Source organism: Artibeus jamaicensis, unplaced genomic scaffold (genome assembly GCF_021234435.1).
Source record: "Artibeus jamaicensis isolate MK-2021 breed Jamaican fruit bat unplaced genomic scaffold, CSHL_Jam_final contig_1132, whole genome shotgun sequence".
Lineage (NCBI taxonomy): Eukaryota > Metazoa > Chordata > Mammalia > Chiroptera > Phyllostomidae > Artibeus > Artibeus jamaicensis.
The window spans coordinates 9,001,095-9,021,841 of NW_026521221.1; the positions used below are offsets into that span (position 1 = coordinate 9,001,095).

Below are 20,747 nucleotides of genomic sequence, written 5' to 3' on the forward strand. Positions count from 1 at the left end.
TAATACATATTTCATTAACTTAATAGAAATTAACTGACTAAAATTCCAAACATCAGGAATTCACAAAGAGAACACATTCACTTAAAAGACTATACATAAATGTGAGGGTCTAGATTACACAGTATTTTATCCTTGCTATTTCTACCAACTACAGTTACTTCCACCAATTACAGCAACATCCTTTGCTCTATTATGTTAGTACCAAATTCTCTTGGATATTAATGAATGTCTCATAACAATATCAGTCCTTCTGAGCTTACCAAGATCACTTAATGTGCTAACCACCTCTATGTAATTGATTCAGATAAAACATTTATATATCATATGTCATTAAAGTGAAAATACAAAGATGAATACAAACTAGTGATATATTCATGGTTGAAATCACTGAATTGATATCAGAAAAAAATTATTTACCTTTCTAGTAAAAAAGAAATAGGAACACAAATAGTAAAACAGACTTCAAAAATAAAGACAGGGCCAGAAAGGTTTATTTCATGAAACTAAATTTAATGAATTCAACACATAACAAACAGTATTATTTCCATTCTATTCCACAGTGTGATTTGAAGGCAGATTTATTTGTGTGATAAAAGCATGTTTAACACCCAAAGATACAAGTAGAAACAACTCAGAGTTATTTATGTTTGTTTTTTTAAGGCATATTTTACTACAACAGACTGCACTTTAAAACAAAATGTTTCACGTAATTCACCCTCATCCTTACTTACCATGAAAATGAACTCTCAGAGTCCAATTATTCTACATAATGAATATTTCTACTATCACTAGTTAGTGGTAACATTTCTAAGAAAAAAGTCCTCAGCATGTTTATTACAAACCAGAATATTCAATGAATAAAGAATATAATTTAGGTTCAGAAAGATAACAAGAAATTATAAATTGTTTGATATATCATACAACAACTTACCTTGTAGTTTTTTCAATACAGCAACCTCCATTTTCAAAACTTGTTTTGGTTGTTGAGCTGATTCCACCTTCAGTGCAACATTTTCCCTGGTAAGCATGTCCAAGGCATCGTAAATTTCTCCAAAGCCCCCACCCCCAATCTTCCTTAACTGTATAGGAAATAAGAATAAACACACACAAAATTATTAGAATTCTAAATGGACACTAATTAGTCTTTGATATTTAGAAAATTTATATATAATTTTGCTATTTCTATTTTATGAAAAGCACTTACTACAAAGCTCTCACCTAAACAATACTCATTCCTGACTACCAATTGTTAAAATCTCTCTGTACCAGTCCATAATGATAACATGGTCCTTTACTTAAGTAAATTTTCAAATCCTACTGATTTGGCCAATCAATCAGTAAAACACTGTAAAATAAAATTTTTATTTCTAAAGAAAGAATCTTCTTTTTCTAGTCTGTTAGATTAAGGAAACAATTAAAATAGCTTTGCTAGACCTGCTAATGGAAGAAAACTTTGGTTTCCAAGACTAGGGCAAAAAAGCCATCAAAAGACTATTGGGCCCTGGCTGGCGTAGCTCAGTAGATTGAGCGTGGGCCTGTGAACCAGAGTATTACGGTTCGATTCCCAATCAGGGCACATGCCTGGGTTGCAGGCCAGTTCCCAGCAGGGGACGCATGAGAGGCAACCATACATTGATATTCCTCTCCCACTCTTTCTCCTTCCCTTCCCCTCTCTCAAAAAATAAATAAATAAAATATTTTTAAAAAAAAAGACTACTGGGATCATGTTAAGAGAACTCAACAGACAACTTGAAGAGTGTCTCCTTAGTTAAATGAGACAATCTGAGCATCAATAGGGATAATAACTACAATGAACTAGATCGCATTAAATTTGTTTTAAATCCATGATTCTTAATTATATTTTTGAAAACCTCATTGGTCATTTTCAGACAACACTAGGGAACCAATTATTTATTTTTGTATCCTCACCCAAGGACATGCTTATTGATTTCTTTTTTTTAAGAAGAGGGGAAAGGAAGAAGAGAGACAGGGAGAGAAACATCAGTCAGTTGCTTCTTACACATGCCCTGGCCAGTGACCAAATTCACAACCTAGGCATGTACCCTAACAGAGAATCCGACCGCTACCTTTCGGTTTATGGGGCCATCAATGCTCCAACCAGGTGAGACACACTAGCCTGGGCCCAATTCATTATTTTAAAAATTGGTAAGTTAATAAAAAGAATCAAGCATTTATTCTGCTTTCCTAATCAAATTGTATCTCAAGTAATCAAAGACTCGATGAGAAATTTTTATCATCATGTACTTTATAAATGTACTTTAATAAATGAAAGAATGCTAGAATATCACCAATCTGCAGTTCCTAGTGAATTGACAGACCTAGACAATGATGATCCATTATACTAACACCACAAAATGATGGGCAATCTGACATTATATGCTTACTGTTGCAAGTTTATAATACCTTTTTGGAAAAACTGCCACCTCAGATTAGATCTGATCTCAGATTTAATCAAGCCTCTATATATAATTAACAATTTACATAAGCAACATGACAGAGAAACTGGTTAATACCACATGGAAGCAATCAGAAAAATCCAAACCATGGGAAATTGTACAGGCAAATGGTCTCGTTTCTCCAACTAATAAATTGTAAGTAAAAAGAAAAAACCCTAAAAATTAAAAAACTTAAGTGATATATCACCAACTGAAAAGTCCAGACATTTTAAAATTTGATTAAAATCATTAAAAAATTTTCCAATATATCATCTTGGGCAAGGGAAACAAAAAACAAAATTAACAAATGGGACTAAAACAAACTAAAAAGTTTTTGCATAAAAGGAAAACCATCAACAAAATGAAAAGAAAATCCACTGAATGGGAGAACATATTCCCTGACACATCTGATAAGGGGGTAATATCCAAAATTTATAAGGAATCTGTAAAACTCAACACCAAACAAACAAACAATCCAATTAAAATGAGCAAAGGACCTGCCTGAATAGACATTTCTCCTGAAAGGACTTATAGATGACCAATACATACAGGAAAAGTGCTCAATATCATTAATCATCAGAGAGGTGCAAATTAAAACCACAATGAGATATCACTTCACACCTGTCAGAAAGTATCATCAATAAATCAATAAACAACACGTGTTGTAAAGGATGGGGGGAGGGAACCCTTATACATTGTAAGTAAGAACGCAAACTTGTGTGGCCACTGTTTAAAGAAGTTTGGAGCAACCTCAAAAAAATTAAAAATTGAACTGCTGTAAGACCCGCAATACCACTTCTAGAAACATATCCAAAGAAACCTGAAACACTAATTTGAAAGAATACATGCACCCCTATGTTTATAGCAGCACTACTTACAATAGCCAAGATTTGGAGTGGCTCAAGTGGCCATCAGTAAATGAATGGATAAAAATGCTATGGTACATTTGCATAATGGAATACTCCTCAGAATTAAAAATGAAGGAAATCTTCCCTTTGTAACAGCATGGATGGATCTGGAGAGCATTATGCTAAGTGAAATAAGCCAATCAGAGAAAAACAAGTACCATATGATTTCACTCATGTAGAATCTAACGAACAAAATAAACAAACAAACAAATGGAAACACAGATACAGAGAACAGCTGTCAGAGGGGAGAAGAGTTGCAGGGCTGAGTGGAAAAGGTGAAGGGATTATGCAAAACAAACAAATAAAACCCTCATAGCCACAACAACAGCATAGTAATTATCAGTGGGGAGGGGGGCTTCGGGCAGGTAGAAGAGGGTAAGGAGGAATAAATGCAATGGAAAGAGACTTGACTTGGGACAATGAATGCATAACACAACATACAGATGATGTATTATAGAATTGTATACCTGAAACCTATATAATTTTACCATGCAATGTCAGCCTAATGCAGTCAATTTAAAACAATAATAATTTACAAAACAATCAAGGCATCCCAGACTGGTGTGGTCAGTTGGCTGGGCATTAAGCTGCAAAGCAAAGGTCACTGGTTTGATTCCCAGTCAGGGGCACATGCCTGGGTCGTAGGCTAGGTCCCGGGGTTGGGGTGCATATGAGAAGCAACCAACTGATGTTTCTCTTTCACATTGATGGTGCTCTCCCTTCCTCTCTCTCTATCTTGCCCTCTCTATATATAAAATCTTAAAACAATCGGGAATGTGAAAGCTGGAAAGATACTTAATGATATTAAGAAATTATTACTTTTTTTAGGTATAATAACAATATTATGATTATGTTTTTTAAAGAAATATTTATGTTTTAGAGATATATACTGGGTCCTGGCCCAGCAGCTCAGTTGGTTAGAGCACTGTCCCAATAGGCCATGGTTGTGGGTTTGATCCCCAGTCAGGGATCATACAGGAATCAAATAATGAATACATAAATAAGTGGAACAACAAATCAATGTCTGTCTGTCTGTCTGTCTCTCTCAAATGAATAGAGATACATACTGAAGTACATATAGAAAAAAGGCTAAGGGAAAAGATATGCTTAAAAATATTTTGAGAGGGATAAAAAGATAAAACAAGATTGACCATAAATTGATAGCTGTTTAAACTGCAGCAGGAGTACATAGGAGGCTTACTATATCAGTGTCACTATTTTTATGTATACTTACAATTTCCTTAAAAGGTTTAAAATAAAAGCTGTTCATTGTACTATATTTTTAAAAATTTGTTCTTTCCCTAAGTGTACTTTTATTTACATTACTCAGTATTAGGTATCAGAGGTTAGACAAATTTATTATTATATAAAGCAAGAGTAAGAATTAAAACATAAACCAAACTTAATCATAGGTAGAAAAAAAAACCCTGAAAATAACTGCTTTATAAAGCAGTATATGTATTATCCCATAATGAAATGCTATTTTTAATCAAGACACTAAAAATTACCCCCCAAATGTGCTCTCCCCTACCTCTGAGATGTACACTCACCACTTTCCATCTTTCTTTAACCAGAATTCCAACACTGAGAATATCCGGCTGCTCTCCTCCTCCGCTCATTGCAATTCACTGATATGCTAGAAAGGCTACACAAGCATCCAGCTCCAAAGGGTGGTTTCCATTTAACCTAGAACAAAGGAAACAGCAACAGCATATCAGGGCTCCCTGATTAATACAAACATTCCAGCACCAAGTAGCACTACTAATCCTGTACATTAATTAGGTTGCTCTGTTGGAAAGGAGGGGGGGACCCACAAACTCAATTCCAAAAGCTGTTTAGTGCTTATTTTTAAAAAGTACTTACCTCCCCATTACAGATACCCAATGAAATAGCTACACATTAGAAAACATTACATTTTAACATAAATAATTTATAATACCTGAGATTGCTAACCTATAGGGAAAGCATGGTGTCAGTAGAAGTTGACCCAGACAGACCAGTGTCCTGAGCACAACATACTGCTAAAGATAAAGATATGATACCTAATTTACAACAGCTTATAATTTAATAGATTTTAAGGCAGAGCTTACAATCATCAGAGCTAATGAAATTTTAAAATGTTACAGTGTACTTAAAATGCATAAGAAATAAATATGAGCCATAGAAAAGGGCTGTTGATCAAATCTGATACAATGGTTTTGTAAGAAAAGAGAACATAAATAGCCAGCCTATAGAAAATTAAGATACAGCAGAAAAATATGGCCTAAAGGAGATAAAAACTGTCACCTAATATTATGGAACAAACTAACATAAGAAACAAAAGCTTTAAAACAACTTTAATTGAACAACAAAAAATTAATATATAAAATTAAATAAAAAAGAAAAACAAAGGCAACATAATTCATAAATAGAAAAGCTCTTAACTGAGAGAGCTAGCCAACAGGAAAACACAAAAGGAAACCTCAATGAACTCATAAAAGAATCAGAAATGGGACTTCTGGCAAAGAGATGGAGGCATAGACAGACATATTGTGACCCTTGCACAGCCAAAATAAGTGCAACAACAATTTAGAAACAAAGTAACAACCAGAACTGACAGAAAATTGAACTGTATAGAAGTCGGACAACCAAGGAGTTAAAATACACACATTCATCCAGACTGGTAGGCAGGGCCAAGTCGGGCCAAGTGGAGAGGGGTTGCAGCACAAAAAGTGGTGGCACTGGGTACGCAAGGCATCCCAGGCACACAAGTCAGCAGTGGGCAGATCCTGGGCACAAGGTGGCAATGGGCAGACCCAGCGAGGTGGCGATTGTGAAGCTAGGCAGTGTATGCAAGGCAGCTGGCTGACCAGGAGGCCCCACATTAGTGGGTGCAGATAACCCAGGAGAAATTTGGGAGCAAGACAAACGACAAACCCAGGGTCCCAGCACAGGAAATAAAACCTCAAAACACTGACTGAAAACACCTGTGGGGGTTGAGGTGCAGGGAGAGCCTCCCAGCCTCACAGGAGAGTTCACTGGAGAGACACACAGGGTCCTAGAATGTACATAAACCCACATGGGAATCAGCACCAGAAAGGCCCAGTTTGCTTGGGGGAAGCAGCAGAGGGGACTGAAATCCGAGAGAGAGTGGAGCAAGCGCCACTGTTCCCTCTCAGACCCCACCCCCACATACAGCATAGCAACCCAGCCACTCAGTTGCCCCACCATGGTAAACACCTAAGGCTCCACCCCTCATACATAACAGGCCCAGGAAGACAAAAAAAAAAAAAGGCCCCCCCCCAAAAAAAAACAACAGATCAAAGCCCCAGAGCAAATACAACTAAGTGACGAAGAGATAGCTAACCTATCAGATGTACAGTTCAAAGCACTGGTGATCAGGATGCTCACAGAACTGGCTGAATCTGGTCACAAATTAGATGAAAAAATTAAGGCTACGCTATGTGAAATGAAGGAATATGCAGAGGGAACCAATAGTGATGGGAAGAAAACTGGGATTCACATCAATGGAATGGACCAGAAGGAAGAAACAACCAAACACAAAAGAATGAAGAAACAAGAATTCAAAAAAAAATGAGGAGAGGCTTAGGAACCTCCAGGACATCTTTAAATGTTCCAAAATCTGAATTATAGGGGTACCAGAAGGAGAAAAGGAAGAGCAACAAGTGGAAAACTTATTCGAACAAATAATAAAAGAGAACTTCCCCAATCTGGCAAGGGAAATAGTCTTCCAGGAAGTCCAGGAAACTCAGAGTCCCAAAGAAGGTGGACCCAAGAAGGAACACACCAAGGCACATCATAATTACATTAGCCAAGGTCAAAATGAAGGAGAGAATCCTAGAAGCAGCAAGAGATGAGAGGACAGTTACCAACAAAGGAGTTCCCATCAGACTGTTTGCTGATTTCTCAAAAGAGACCTTGCAGGCAAGAAGGGGCTAGAAAGAAGTATTCCAAGTCATGAAAGGCAAGGACCTACACCCAAGATTGCTCTGTCCAGCCAAGTTTTCATTTAGAATGGAAGGGCAGATAAAGTCAAGTTCAGGGCGATATCATCATCACCAAGCCCTTATTATATGAAATGTTAAAGGGACTTATCTAAGAAAAAGGAGATAAAAAACATGTATGGTAAAATGACAGCAAACTCACAATTACTAACAACCACACCTAAAACAAAGACAGAAACAAATCAAGCAAACAACTAGAACAGGAACAGAACCATAGAAATGGAGATCACATGGAGGGTTAGCAACAGGGGAGTGGGAGGAGGAGAGAGAGGGAAAAGGTACAGGGAATAAGTAGCATAGAGAGTAGGTAGAAAATAGAAAGGGGGAAGGCAAGAGTAGTGTGGGAAATGTAGAAGCTAAAGAACTTATGACACATGGACATGAACTAAAGGGGGGGAATGTGGGTGGGAGGGGGTGTGCAGGGTGGAGGGGAATGAAGGGGGAGAATGGGACAACTGCGATAGCATAATCAATAAAATATATTTTTAAAAAATCAGAAATGAAGGCTCAACTAGAAGAGACATAAGAGGAGACACCACACATATAGTGGAGAAAAAGAGAAAGGAGAAAAATGAAAATCCATTTTAAAAAATTAAAGTCATTTTAAAAAGGCAAAGTAAATACAAAATACATATTATAGAAGGCCCCAAAATAGAAAATCAAAGCTATAAATTAGAACAAATATTAGCCACTGTAATTAAGAAAATGTTCTAGAAATAAAAAAGGCTAAATATGCATGTTGAAATGTGGTATACCATTGCACCTCAGAAAACAACTCAGGAGTTCAACACCAAGACATAGCTTAATAAAACTAGATTTTAAAAGGAGAAAAAATTCACTGGGCATCATACAGAAAGTACTAAGTACTTATAACACAAAGAAAATAAAAGAAATCAAAGAAATTTTCTTTGATCAAAATCAAAGAAAATTTTTAAAAAATTTTTTTTAAAAAGAAAAAAAAATCAGACTGACAACAGACACACAGCTTGTATTAGTAGCCAATGGTATATATATTTAAATATAAAAAAAATAAAATATGAGCCTAGGATGCTGTAGATGCTGTATCTTCCCAAACTAACCTTCAAGACTAAATTAAATAAGCAGTTATAAACACATAAAAGTCAAAAAATATTGTTCCCAGAAATGCCCCTAGGAATCAACTACATAATATGTATCAGACAATCAAGAAATTATGGTAGATTTGGCATGAGGATTGGCCTGAAAAGGCCTAAAAGCAATGATTACCCAGTAGCAATGAGCACCCCTGCTTCTAGATTGTAGACTCTAAATATCACTTCCCACACTAAAACAAATCAGAGCTTTTTAAAGAAATGGCTTAATCCAGGTCTGGCACAGGATACTGTATACAAACTAAATATAGGGCATCTTGTCAAATGAGAAAGTAAAAATGTCAACAATACTACTACAGGCAACTCAAAAGTAAATCAGGGAACACTAACAGAATTCTCACTTACCAACCATGAAACAATTTGAGCATATACAAGAAAGGTAATTGCAATGACTGGAAAACATCAAAAATATAAACATCTGTAAGTTCATAATGACATTCAAAAAAATTTCCTCTTTGGTCAATTTTGAAGGTTGCTAGGGAATAACTACTCTGAAAACTGGAAAACAGGTAGAAATAATCAAGCATTTATGCTGTCTTTCTGATATGAACAGTATTTCTGGAAAAACCAAAGAAATGATGAGGGCAGCTTATTCAATCGTGGCTAAGAAATGCATAAGAAATTATCAAATTAGAAAATCACCTAGAATTAAAAATTCCAATCCCTGGTTAAATAATGAATCTAGGCAACAACCACCAACCACTGCTAAAATCATAAGGTAAATAAGGTAGTCGAGGATTTGTAATACAAAAGGATCAAGTTGAACCCACTTATCAATTTTGACATCACTAAAAAGGAGGACAATGGAACATAAGTGCTTCCTGATATGATGAAACAAATTTATTTCAGTACCACCTATAAAGTATCCTGCCAAAAAAAGAAAAAAAGAAGAGCAATAACTCTAATCAAACATCGAGACTTAATTATCAGGTTATACCCTGGCTAGTGTAGCTCAGAGGATTGAACATGGGCTGTGAACCAAAGGGTTGCCAGCTTGATTCCCAGTCAGGGCACATGCCTGGGTAGCAGGCCAGTCCCCAGTGGGGGCACGTAAAAGCAACCACACATTGATGTTTCTCTCCCTCTCTTTCTCCTTCCCTTCCCGTCCCTCTAAAAATAAAAAAAAAGAAAGAAAATATTTTAAAAAGAGAAAAAAATTATCAAGTTATAAAAATAGAGGTACTAGGAACATATTTTAAATATTAATGTAAGGATACAATGAGCTAAATCCATAATGCTGGATATCCTAAAGCAGTGGTCCGAATGTCTGGATTGGGGTGATTAGGGAGTGGGGTGCAGAAGAGACCAGAGCTTCCTTCACAGCCAGTTCTTAACAGGCCTCAGAGCAATACCATGGCCCAGGGGTTTGGGGACCCCAGTCCTAAAGAATAGGAAGTCCCAGTTTCTCCAATAAATGGCACAGAAAGTAAAAGAGCTTATATTACACATCACAAGAAATAAGATATGTAACAACCTATGGCAACACCTAAAGAGAAAGAGAAAAACATTTTTAGAGTGCTGAAAGTAAATAACACTGTCAGCCCAGAATTCTGTTTTGGGGGATAATCCCCAAAGGACATCCTCAGATAAAGAAAAATGAAGATTACATGTTCTCAGCAGAGCTTCTGGACAAGAATTACTGAAGAAATTTATTTTGAGAAAAGGGTAGAAAGGGAAACTTAGAATGATAGGAATGAAGAAAGAGCAACAGAAACCTACATAAATATTACAGACTTATCTCCTCCTATATTCTTCAAAATATGCGTGAAATTAGGAACAAAACTTGTAACAATGCCTGAAAAAATTTTTCTATGTACATGGATATAATTCATAAGACCACTACAACATAAAGGTGGAATGTTAAAGAGACCTATATGATAGTGACTAAGTTTTTGCATTCCCCTTGGCATGGGAATATAATAATTCTAGTAGACTGTGAAAAATTAGGTAGGTATTTTCCAAACCCTCCATCAACCACTTAAAATACAACTATTCAATAAGACATAGTGAAAAGTAAAAACAGATGGGGTAAAGTAGAACACCAAAACGTGTTAAAATAATACAAAAGAAGGTAGGAAATGAAACATAAAATAAAAAGAGGGCATTAATATAAAACAAATAATAAAATGTTTGACCTAAATCCAAATATATCTGTAATCACCTTGTTTACTAATGGCTTACAAAAGTAAAAATAATAAAATATAGGAAATTGGAGAGGTAAATGCAGAAAAATGAAACCAGACCACCTTCTTACACCACACCCAAGAACAAATTCAAAATGAATTAGAACTTAACTGTTGGACCTGAAACCATGAAAGTCATAGCAGAAAACACAGGCAACAAAATCTCAGACATTGCTCACAGCAATATTTTTTTATCTGATCTATCTCCTCAGGCAAGAGAAACAAAAGAAAAAAAAAACAAATGGGACTACAAACTAAAAAGTTTTTGCACAGCAAAGAAATCATCAACAAAATAAAAAGACAATTCACAGAATGGGAGCACATATTCTCCAATACACTGATAAGGGGTTAATATCCAAAATTTATTTAAAAACTTATAAAGCTCAACACCCCCCCCCAAAAAAAACAAAAACAAAGATACAGTTTGCTCATGCACTGGAAAGCTTAATATTGTTAAGAAGTCCATTCTACCTAAAGCAATCTACAGATTCAATGCAGTACCTATCAAATACCAATGATATTTTTCACAGTACTAGAACAATCCTAAAATTTATATGAAAACACAAAAGACCCCAAATAGACAAAGCAATCTTGAGAAAGAAGAACACAGTTGAAGGTATCATACTACCAGATTTCAAACTGCACTACAAAGCTATAATAATCAAAACAGTATAGTACTTGCACAAAAACAGAATCATAGATCAACCAAAGATATCCCAGAAATTAATCCACAGTTATATGGCCAATTACTCTATGACAAAGGAAGCAGGAATATTTGTAGACAATGGGGAAAAGACAGTCTTCTCAATAAATGGTGTCGGGGAAACTGGAGTGATATATGCAAAAGTAAAAAAATAAAGCTATATCAGCCCTGGTTGGTGTAGCTCAATGGACTGCACATGGGCCTGTGAAGCAAAGGGTCGCCGGTTCGATTCCCAGTCAGCCCTGGGTTGCCTGGGTTGCAAGCCAGGTCTCCAGTAGGGGACACATGAGAGGCAACCACACATTGATGTTTCTCTCCCACTCTTTCTCCTTCCCTTCCCCTCTCTCTAAAAATAAATAAATAAAATATTTAAAAAAAGAAAAAAGCTAGATCACCTTCTTACACCATATACAAAAATAAATTCAAAATGGATTAAAAACTTAAATGTAAAATATAAAACTCCTACAATAAAACATAGGAAGTAAAATCTATGATATCAGTCATAGATAGCAATACATTTTTGGATATGACTCCTTGGCAAGAACTACAAAAGCAAAAATAAACCAATAGAACTACATCAAACTAAAAAGCTTTTGCACAATGAAGGAAACCATCCACAAAATGAAAAGACAACCTACTGAATGGAAGAAGATATGAGGTATTTGCAAATGATATATCCCACAAGGGATTCATATCCAAAATATATAAAAAGCACATACAAACCCATACAAATAAAAAACAAACAAACAAACAAACAAACATTTGATTAAAAGATGGGCAGAAGGCCTGAACAGACATTTCTCCAAAGACATACAGATGGCCAACAGACACATGAAAAGATATTTAACATCGCTAATCTCCGGAAAATGCAAAATAAACCACAAAGATATTATTTCACACCTGCCAAATGGCTACTGTCAAAAAAACAAAAAATAACAAGTGTTTTTGAGAAAAGGGAACCATCATGCACTACTGGTGGGGTTGAACTGGTGCTGCCACTATGGAAACCAGTATGGTTAAAAATAGAACTACCATATGACTCAATGATTCCACCTTTGGACATTTATCCCAAGGGGGAAAAAAACTGATTAAAAAAGATATATGCATCCCTATGTTCACTGCAGCATTATCTATAATAGCCAAGATACAGGAGCAACAGATAGATGAATGGGATAAAGATGTGAGGTGTATGTGTGTATTCTTTTTATGGCTGAGTAATATTCTTTTACATATGTAAAATATTCCAGTATTATATATAATAGAACATTATTCAAATATATATAATGGAATGTTACTAAAATAATATATAGTGGAATATTACTAAGCCATAAAAAGAATGAAATCTTGCCATTTGCAACAACATGAATGGGCCTAGAGAGTATTATAGTAAGTTAAATAAGTCTGACCAAAGAGGACAAATAATATACTATTTCACTTATATGTGGAATATAAAAAAAGAAACAAAACAGAATCAGACTCATGGACACAGAGAACAAACTGATGGTTGCCAGAGAGAAACTTGTAAGAAGGAAGGACAAAAAAAAGAAGGATATTCAGAAGTACAAAGTTCTAGTTATAAAATAAGTCACCAAAATGCAATGCACAGCAAAGGGGATATCAGCAGTGACACTGTAATAACTGTACAGTAACAAATGGCCACTGGACTTATGGTGATCACTGTGTAATGTATATAGATGATGAGCCACTGTGTTGTTCACCTGAAACTAATCAATTTTAATAGAAAATGAGTAAGTCCCAGGCTGAACAGCTCAGTTGGTTAGAGCATGATCCTGATATGCCAAGGTTGTGGGGGTTCAATCCCTGAACACAGGGCACATGCAAAGAGCAATGAAAACATAAATAAGTGGAACAACAAATCAATGTCTATCTCTCTCTCTCTCAAATCAATTAAAAAATAAAAAAATAAAAGGCCCTGGCTGGGTAGCTCAGTCAATTAGAACGTCATCCCCATACACCAAGGTTACAGGTTCCATATAAGAATCAACCAATTTATGAATAAATAAGTGGAAAAACAAATCAGTGTTTCTTTCTCTCCCTGCCCCTTCCCCTCTCTTTCTCTAAAAATGATCAATTTAAGAAATTAAAATCAATTTAAAAAGTGCATAAACAGAAATGGCTTAAACATACCACTGAAGAGACAGATTATCAGGATAATATGATTTCTACAATAAATTCACTTCAAAATTAATGATATTTGTAGGTTAAAAGCAAAGGGATTCCCACTACTGCTCTAGTTCTCTTCACTCTCTAAACAGTAGTTTAATCATGACACATCTACAAGCATCAGCAAAATGCTGCGGACATTTTTTAGCCTGGAAGAAGAGATTAATTTACAGTTAATTTTACTTTGAAGCATACCAAATATGACTTCATATTAAGGCAACATTAGGAAATATATGGGCAATATCATTAACTGTAAACTCATCCAAATATAATTTACCATTTTCCAGAATTTCCAGCACAGGGCTTCCTGGAGAGCCATTGTTCAATTACAATTCAGTGTGGGTAACAAAGTGAAATTTAGAAGTTATCTATTTGATATTCAACTCTTTACTAAATCTTTAAATTTTTGTCTCAGTACATATTGCTTCTTCATTATACAAGATGTCTACCCCAAGTGACAGATCAATAGATACACAAAATGTAGCACGTATAATGGAATATAATCCAATCTTAAAAAGAAATTCTTACACACACTACGTGATGAACTTAATAAGGCAGTCACAAAAAGTATTGTAAAATACACAATTTCATTTATAATAGGGATCTAGATTAGTCAAATTCTTAGAGACAGAAAGCAGTTTCTGTCTCGTGGTTGCCAGGAACTGCAAGGAGGGGGTAACAGTGTTTAATTTAGGGATTAAATATGTACAGTGTTTCATTGTGGGAAGATGAAAAAGTTCTGGAGATGGATGGTGGTGATGGCTGTACAACAATGTAAATGTACTTAATGCCACTAAATTACATACTTAAAAAATGGTAAATATGTATATATTTTTAAAAAGTTTAAATTTTAAATAAAACTACTAGATACCCCTCAGATATAAGTACGATATCAAATAACTGTCACTATCTCTATTTATTTATTTTTCTTAAGAAAACAAATCCATTTTATTTACTTTTCATTAATTTTAAGTCCTTGAGGGGAACAGCATTACACAGATTCTGTGTCCAATGGCCTTAGCAAGAAGGCTACTTTAGGATTTAACATGAACCATGCCACTGTTACTATGAGTGAGAGTTACCGTTCCCTAGATTATTCCAGTTTTGTGCCACTAGGAGGTGCTGTGTTTTTCTTTGCTTCGTACACATAAGCACATCTCTTGGAATAGAAAGAATTCAGTTTCTTCTCGAGCATACACATCTTCAAGTTAAAGAAAAGCTGTGTGCTCCTTCTGGTTAGTTCCAGAGACCCTGCTTATAGCCAGCAAAAATGGCCTTGGACCACAGCCTTCCAGACATACGGTATTTGTTGTTATACAAGTCCTGTTGCCAGCAGGCCTCCATAGGCTCCAAGATCTATCTCATTTCCACCCACAAGGCTTGAGCTTGGAAATGGATCTTTCTCCAGTTGAGCCTTGTGATGAATACAGTCAACCTTCATCTCAGCCTGTGACCAACCCTGAAACAGACTACCTAGATGAGTCACACCCAAAATCCTGGCCCAAAGACACTGTGAAATCAATAAATGCTGTTTTAAAACACAAGTTTTGGGTAATTTGTTAAGGAGCAATAGATAACTATTATAATATAATAGGCTTCATTGGTATGGGCAACAGCATCTTAAAGTTATACCTAAAGCATAGGTTCTTTTTAACTCCATATCATGAATTACAGTATATCTGAAAAATAAGTGTAACTGGCTGCAGCACCAATGCTGTGAAATAACTATTTGGGATTTATTTTTTTTAATAATGCTAATAACAAAATTAATCAATCTTGGTATAATAATCTAGATACTACAGAAGAACAATTAAATAAATTCTTCCTCGGCAATATTCTCAATGACCCAAAATAAGGAGTAAAGACCATGCTGCTGAATTCAGACAATGATGCTAAATCTGGAGGGGCTGCCAAAACAGACCCAAAGAAAATCAAAATATGGAAAGAACATACTAAATAGAGATTCAATTTGTAAAATAACGTGGTGAAAATCAATAGAAACATTTGCTAGGTAGAAAAAGATTGAGAAGAAAATAGCTGGCAAATTAATAAGTAAGCACTGACAATCCCCCAGATTACATACTCCATCCAGATGAAGACTGTATCACAACCATTATATTCTCTGCCAAAATAAAAATTATAAACTTTATATTTTATCAATAGATATTTGGTGAAGTAAATTATCAGCTGAAAATGAAACATCAAACTGTATATAATCTAAAAGTCATATAGATATGCATATAAAAATGTAATAAAAAGATGAAAAGAAAATGAGAAATAACAGAGAATGAAAATAAGAATAAGAGGCACAAAAAGCAAATGGATAAAAAACTATATAAGTATTCTAAAAACCTAAACCAGGCCAAACTACACTTAATGGAGAGAAACCCCTGTAAGAGTGTTATCTGAGACATTAACACAACACTGCAGCGTGTTTACTGTCTTCTAACTTCAGGAACCTACTCCCTCTGTGAAACAGTCATTAAGACCTGAGGACCTAGATTCAAGTCCTGGCTGTATAACTGAGGGTCCATTACTTATTGTCCTCATGCCTCAGATTCCTTATCTATAAAAAAGGGATAACAACAGTGGCTATCTATAGATTAAAAGTGATAATACTAGTATATGATATTTGTAAAGTGTTTATCACAGTGCCTGGCACACTGATTATGCTCAATAAATAGTAGTTCATTGCTCTGCATGCTTCTTAACCAGTAGAAAACAGTCACATTTACAGATATAATACTATCTAAAACAGTATCTGTACTGCTTGAGTGTTAATGAAAGGAAATTACCATGTTTGATTGGGGGCTTAGCATTTAAACCTATTACACAGCTACTACTTATCAAATTTATATAGAAATGTTTCTGTCAGCAAGAGAAAAATTACAACTGAGATATCAAATTAAGTTATAGCATTTGCATTACTATAATTTGGCTTTTAAAGTTAATAGAATATTAGCTGATCAAAAAGGGAATAAAAATAAACCAATGCCACCTACTATTTCTAGATTGGAAAAAGTATAAATTAGATCCCAAATGTGTTTTGACTTGAGACAAATTTTGAGAACCCACCTACCTAAAGGAAGGAAGCATTATCATAGTGAATATCAAATAAATTCTTTTTTTATTATTTTATTTTATTTATTTTTAGAGAGAGGGGAAGGGAGGGAGAAAGAGAGGGAGAGATACACTAATGTATGGTTGCCTCTTGTGTGCCCCTACTGGGGACCTAGTCCGAAATCCAAGCATGTGCCCTGACTGGGAAGCGAACCAGTAGCCCCTTGGTTCACAGTCTAGCACTCAATCCACTGAGCCACACCAGCCATGGCAAGAAATTCTTTAAAAATAAAAAATTAGACTCTCATACACTGCTGATAGGAACATACTTTGGAAAACAGTTCTGTATTATAAAGCAAAGCTGAAAATAGGCTCACCCTGTGACCTAGTAGCTTTTTTCCTAGGTATATACCCTACAAACACTCTTTTCTCTTGTGTACCAGAAAACATATTGAAGAATGTTCATAGCCATACTGTCCACAGATCCCAACACCTGGAAACAACCGAAACGTCCAGCAAGAGAAGAATGGGTAAATTATAGTATATTCATACAGTTTTTTAAAAAGTACTAGTTTCCTACTGCTGACACACAAATTACCATAATTTAGTGGCAAAGCAACACAAATTTATAATCTTACAGTTTTGGGTATCAGAAGTCCAGGCTTCCCTAGGGCTAAAGTCAATGTGTCAGCAAGGCTGTGGAGGCTCTAGGGGAGAATATCTTTCACAGCCTTTTCCAGCTTCTAGAAGCTGCCTGCATTCTTAAGTTCATGGCCCCATCCTCCATCTTTAAAGGTAATACTGTAGCATCTTCAAATATCTCTCTCTGACCTCTGCTTCCTTCCATCATCACATCTTATTTTTCTCTGACAAAATATATATGCCTCCTCTTATAATGTTCCTTGTGATTACATGAAACTCACCTGGATAATCAAAGATAACCTCCCCATCTCAAACGTCTTCACTTAATCACACCTGCAGAGTCCCTCAGTCATACAAGGTGATGTACTGTATTCACAAATTTCAGGAAGAACATGAATATCTTTGGGGGACCATTACCCCACCCACCACAAAACATAAACTACATTGAAAATGAAGAAACTACTGCTACACTGAACTACATGAATGACTCTCACAAAAGGGCACTAAAAACAAAATCAAGCAAAACAAAAATATACATACAAGTCCTTTTATATAAAGTTCAAAAATAAGCAAAACTAAACTATGTTAAATAGGGATACAAACATAGGTAGTCTATAAACAAAAGAGCAAGGACATGATTTTTCACAAAAATCACAAGAATCAATTCTTTGGGGGTAGAGAAGGGAAGGGGGATGATATCAGGAAGGGGTCGCTGAGATGCTGGTAATGTTCAACTTCTTCACAATTCATCTTTATAACTACTCTTTCAGATATGTTTTATGTACTCTATGGTTAATATATCTTATACAAAAAACAGTAACAAGTAATATAATCATATAAACAAAAGGCAGGGAAAGCAGACACAAATAGACAACAACCACCTAGCAGAGAGAAACACAGGAGACTGTCCCACCTACGTAAAGGTGAAAAGCCAGTTAACCTGTAATTTGAGCATGAAGCAGAACTCTAAATTGAGAGTAAAGAAATAGGCTTAGAATCACATACAGAATTTGCAATGTCTTTCTATTAGGCTAAGAATTTTTTAGCTCAAGAGCAGAACACTCCTCATCTTTGTATTCTTAGTACTAGCATAATACTTATTACAGAACAACTCCCAATGAATTTTTAATGAATGGAAGTAAGAATGAGATGTCTTTCATCTCCCATATGACTGAATTAAATTAAGTAATCCTCGAGCAAATAATTGAGAGTCAATATGAAAATTCAACATATAGTCATTCAATAAATGTTATAAATACATTAAAGAATAGAAATATAATGCATTGGACAGGGTGATCATACAAAATTTCTGAGAGGAGGTGGACATGATTTACAGTGGTTTGGTAAATTTCAAAATAGCCACAAATTCCTTCCATTCCTCTATACCAGGTCAGTCTACAAATAGTCCAGCCACTGTTAACAAAATAACAACAGTTTGTGCGACACTGATGTAACCTGGCAGCCAAGGAGCGTGGGCAGGAATGTGCGTGGTAGAACAATGACGTACTGTACTAGTCAGTGGGGGCAGTATAAGCCCTTGAGTGAGCATGTGTACTGTGTGGCTGTTGCATTCAAAATGACTGAGAGAGTAGAACAAATCTGCATCAAATTTTGCATTAAGCATGAACATTCCTCAACCAAAACTATTCCAATGATTCAGCTATGGGCAACTGGTGATTGGCAGCTTCACCAAAACAACATGCCTGCATATGCATCACACCTCGTGCAGTTTTTTGGCGAAACATCAAATCACCCAGGTGACTCAGTCCCCGTACAGCCCAGATTTGGCATCCTGTGACTTCTGGCTTTTCCCAAAACTAAAATCACCTTTGAACAGGAAGAGATTTCAGACTGTCAATGAGATTCAGGAAAATATGATAGAGCAGCTGATGGTGACTGGGAGAACTGTGTGAGGTCCCAAGATAAGATACCTTTGAAGGGGACTGAGGTGTCACTATCCTATGTACACTGTTTCTTGTACCTTGTATCTTCAATAAATGTCTCTATTTTTCGTATTACATGGTTGGATACCTTCTGGACAGACCTGGTATACTTCCCTTTACAATGTGACCTTGCTGCAACCCCATCAATAGGTAGTTTCTTTCTCCATCCTGAAAATTGGGGTTGGCTCTGTGACTTGCTTTGCCCAATGACACATCAGCAAGCATGACCCAGAAGCTTGAAAAGCACTTATGCACTGGAAACTTGCCCTCTTTTGCTGGTTTTGGGACCCAGATTGTGAAGAAATCTAAGCTGCCTCACTTAAGTGAGCCCAGACAAGACCACCATTCTGCTGAGTCCAAACTGCCAACCCATGGAATAGTTAATAAATGATTCTTTTCTAGCCTCTAAACTTTGGAATGGTTTCTTTCAAGAAAAAGCTAACTGATTGAGGAGGTAAGGAAAGCCACGGAAGAGGAAATGAGCACAGCGTACAAGTGTATGGGTAAATGAATGCAAACACTAGTCTAAATGGAAAAGAGTTCTGACTGTGGACAAAGAATACATAGACCTGAAAGGTAAACTGAGTTAAGACTAAAAATCAGGCTAGGAACAGGATGGATTTTATTCTATTTCAGTACACAAGGAGGAGCCACTAAAGGACTTCAGAGCAAGGAAGGATATAATGCAAGAGGAAAGGAAGTCCGGTTAGGACTACTATAATCTAGACAGACTGAAGCAATAAAATTCAAAATTCTCCTACATTCGGGGGAAGCTAGATTAATTCACTAAATAGATAAGAGCATGGCTTTATAAATGCTGTATATAGTTTATGTAAGACTCTGCTCTTCAATTGAAAAATAGAAAATTTATTTTAATCTCAATGGGAACAGTGCTAGAATTAATCATCAGGCAAGCTTATGACGTGTCTAAAGGGTAAGAAAATATTTTTTACTCTATATTTGAACATAAGAATAATACAGAGATTTCTAATGATACCATAACTGTGAATATGACTCCTCTTTGAGATTTAAATATACCCACCAGACCACTTCAGCTCCTGGCCTCCAATGTAACAGGAATAAGATTTACCCTCCCACCTCAAACAACTAGAAAGACAGACAAAATATATGAATGAAACGATGGATTTTAGGCATGAGGCAATAAGCAGTGCAGAACAGGGATCCCTAAGGGAAAGGATATAAATGAGCTACGCCTTACAAGTGCCCCCACCTCACTGCCTAGACTCTAGGCCCTAGAGAATTTCCAGGCCACAGCACAGGAATGGGGAACCCAAACAGAGCCCTGCAATCTCCATGAGTTTAGGAGACAGATTTCAAAGTTTTGGGGGAGACCAAGGCAGGGCAGAATACTGGAGAGGAGAGAGCTGCACAAAGAATGAGCTACAGATATCTAGAGAGGGTTCTCCTTAAGGTTTGAGCTGAGTACTTATCAGTGCACGTGTACAAGGAAATGATCGAGGTCAGGGAAAGGACCACTAGAAACAAGCAGACAGAAAACTTGTGATGCTTACAT

The 20,747-nt window shown here is 35.9% G+C and overlaps 1 protein-coding gene across 3 annotated transcripts in view; it reads right to left on the bottom strand.

Moving 5' to 3' along the window:
* Positions 1 to 20,747, bottom strand: part of TTBK2 (tau tubulin kinase 2) — a 140,129-nt gene that overhangs the window by 111,510 nt on the left and 7,872 nt on the right. For 2 of the 3 annotated variants that reach the window (XM_053665863.1, XM_037161671.2), the window contains exons 2-3: positions 4,915 to 5,050; positions 932 to 1,079 (exon numbers count right to left, since the gene is read on the bottom strand). In XM_053665863.1, the coding sequence (XP_053521838.1) occupies positions 932 to 1,079; positions 4,915 to 4,983 (217 nt within the window). In that variant the 5' untranslated portion in view covers positions 4,984 to 5,050. Of the gene's footprint in view, positions 1 to 931; positions 1,080 to 4,914; positions 5,051 to 20,747 lie in introns of those variants that run through there. The other variant, XM_037161672.2, reaches the window with a different exon arrangement.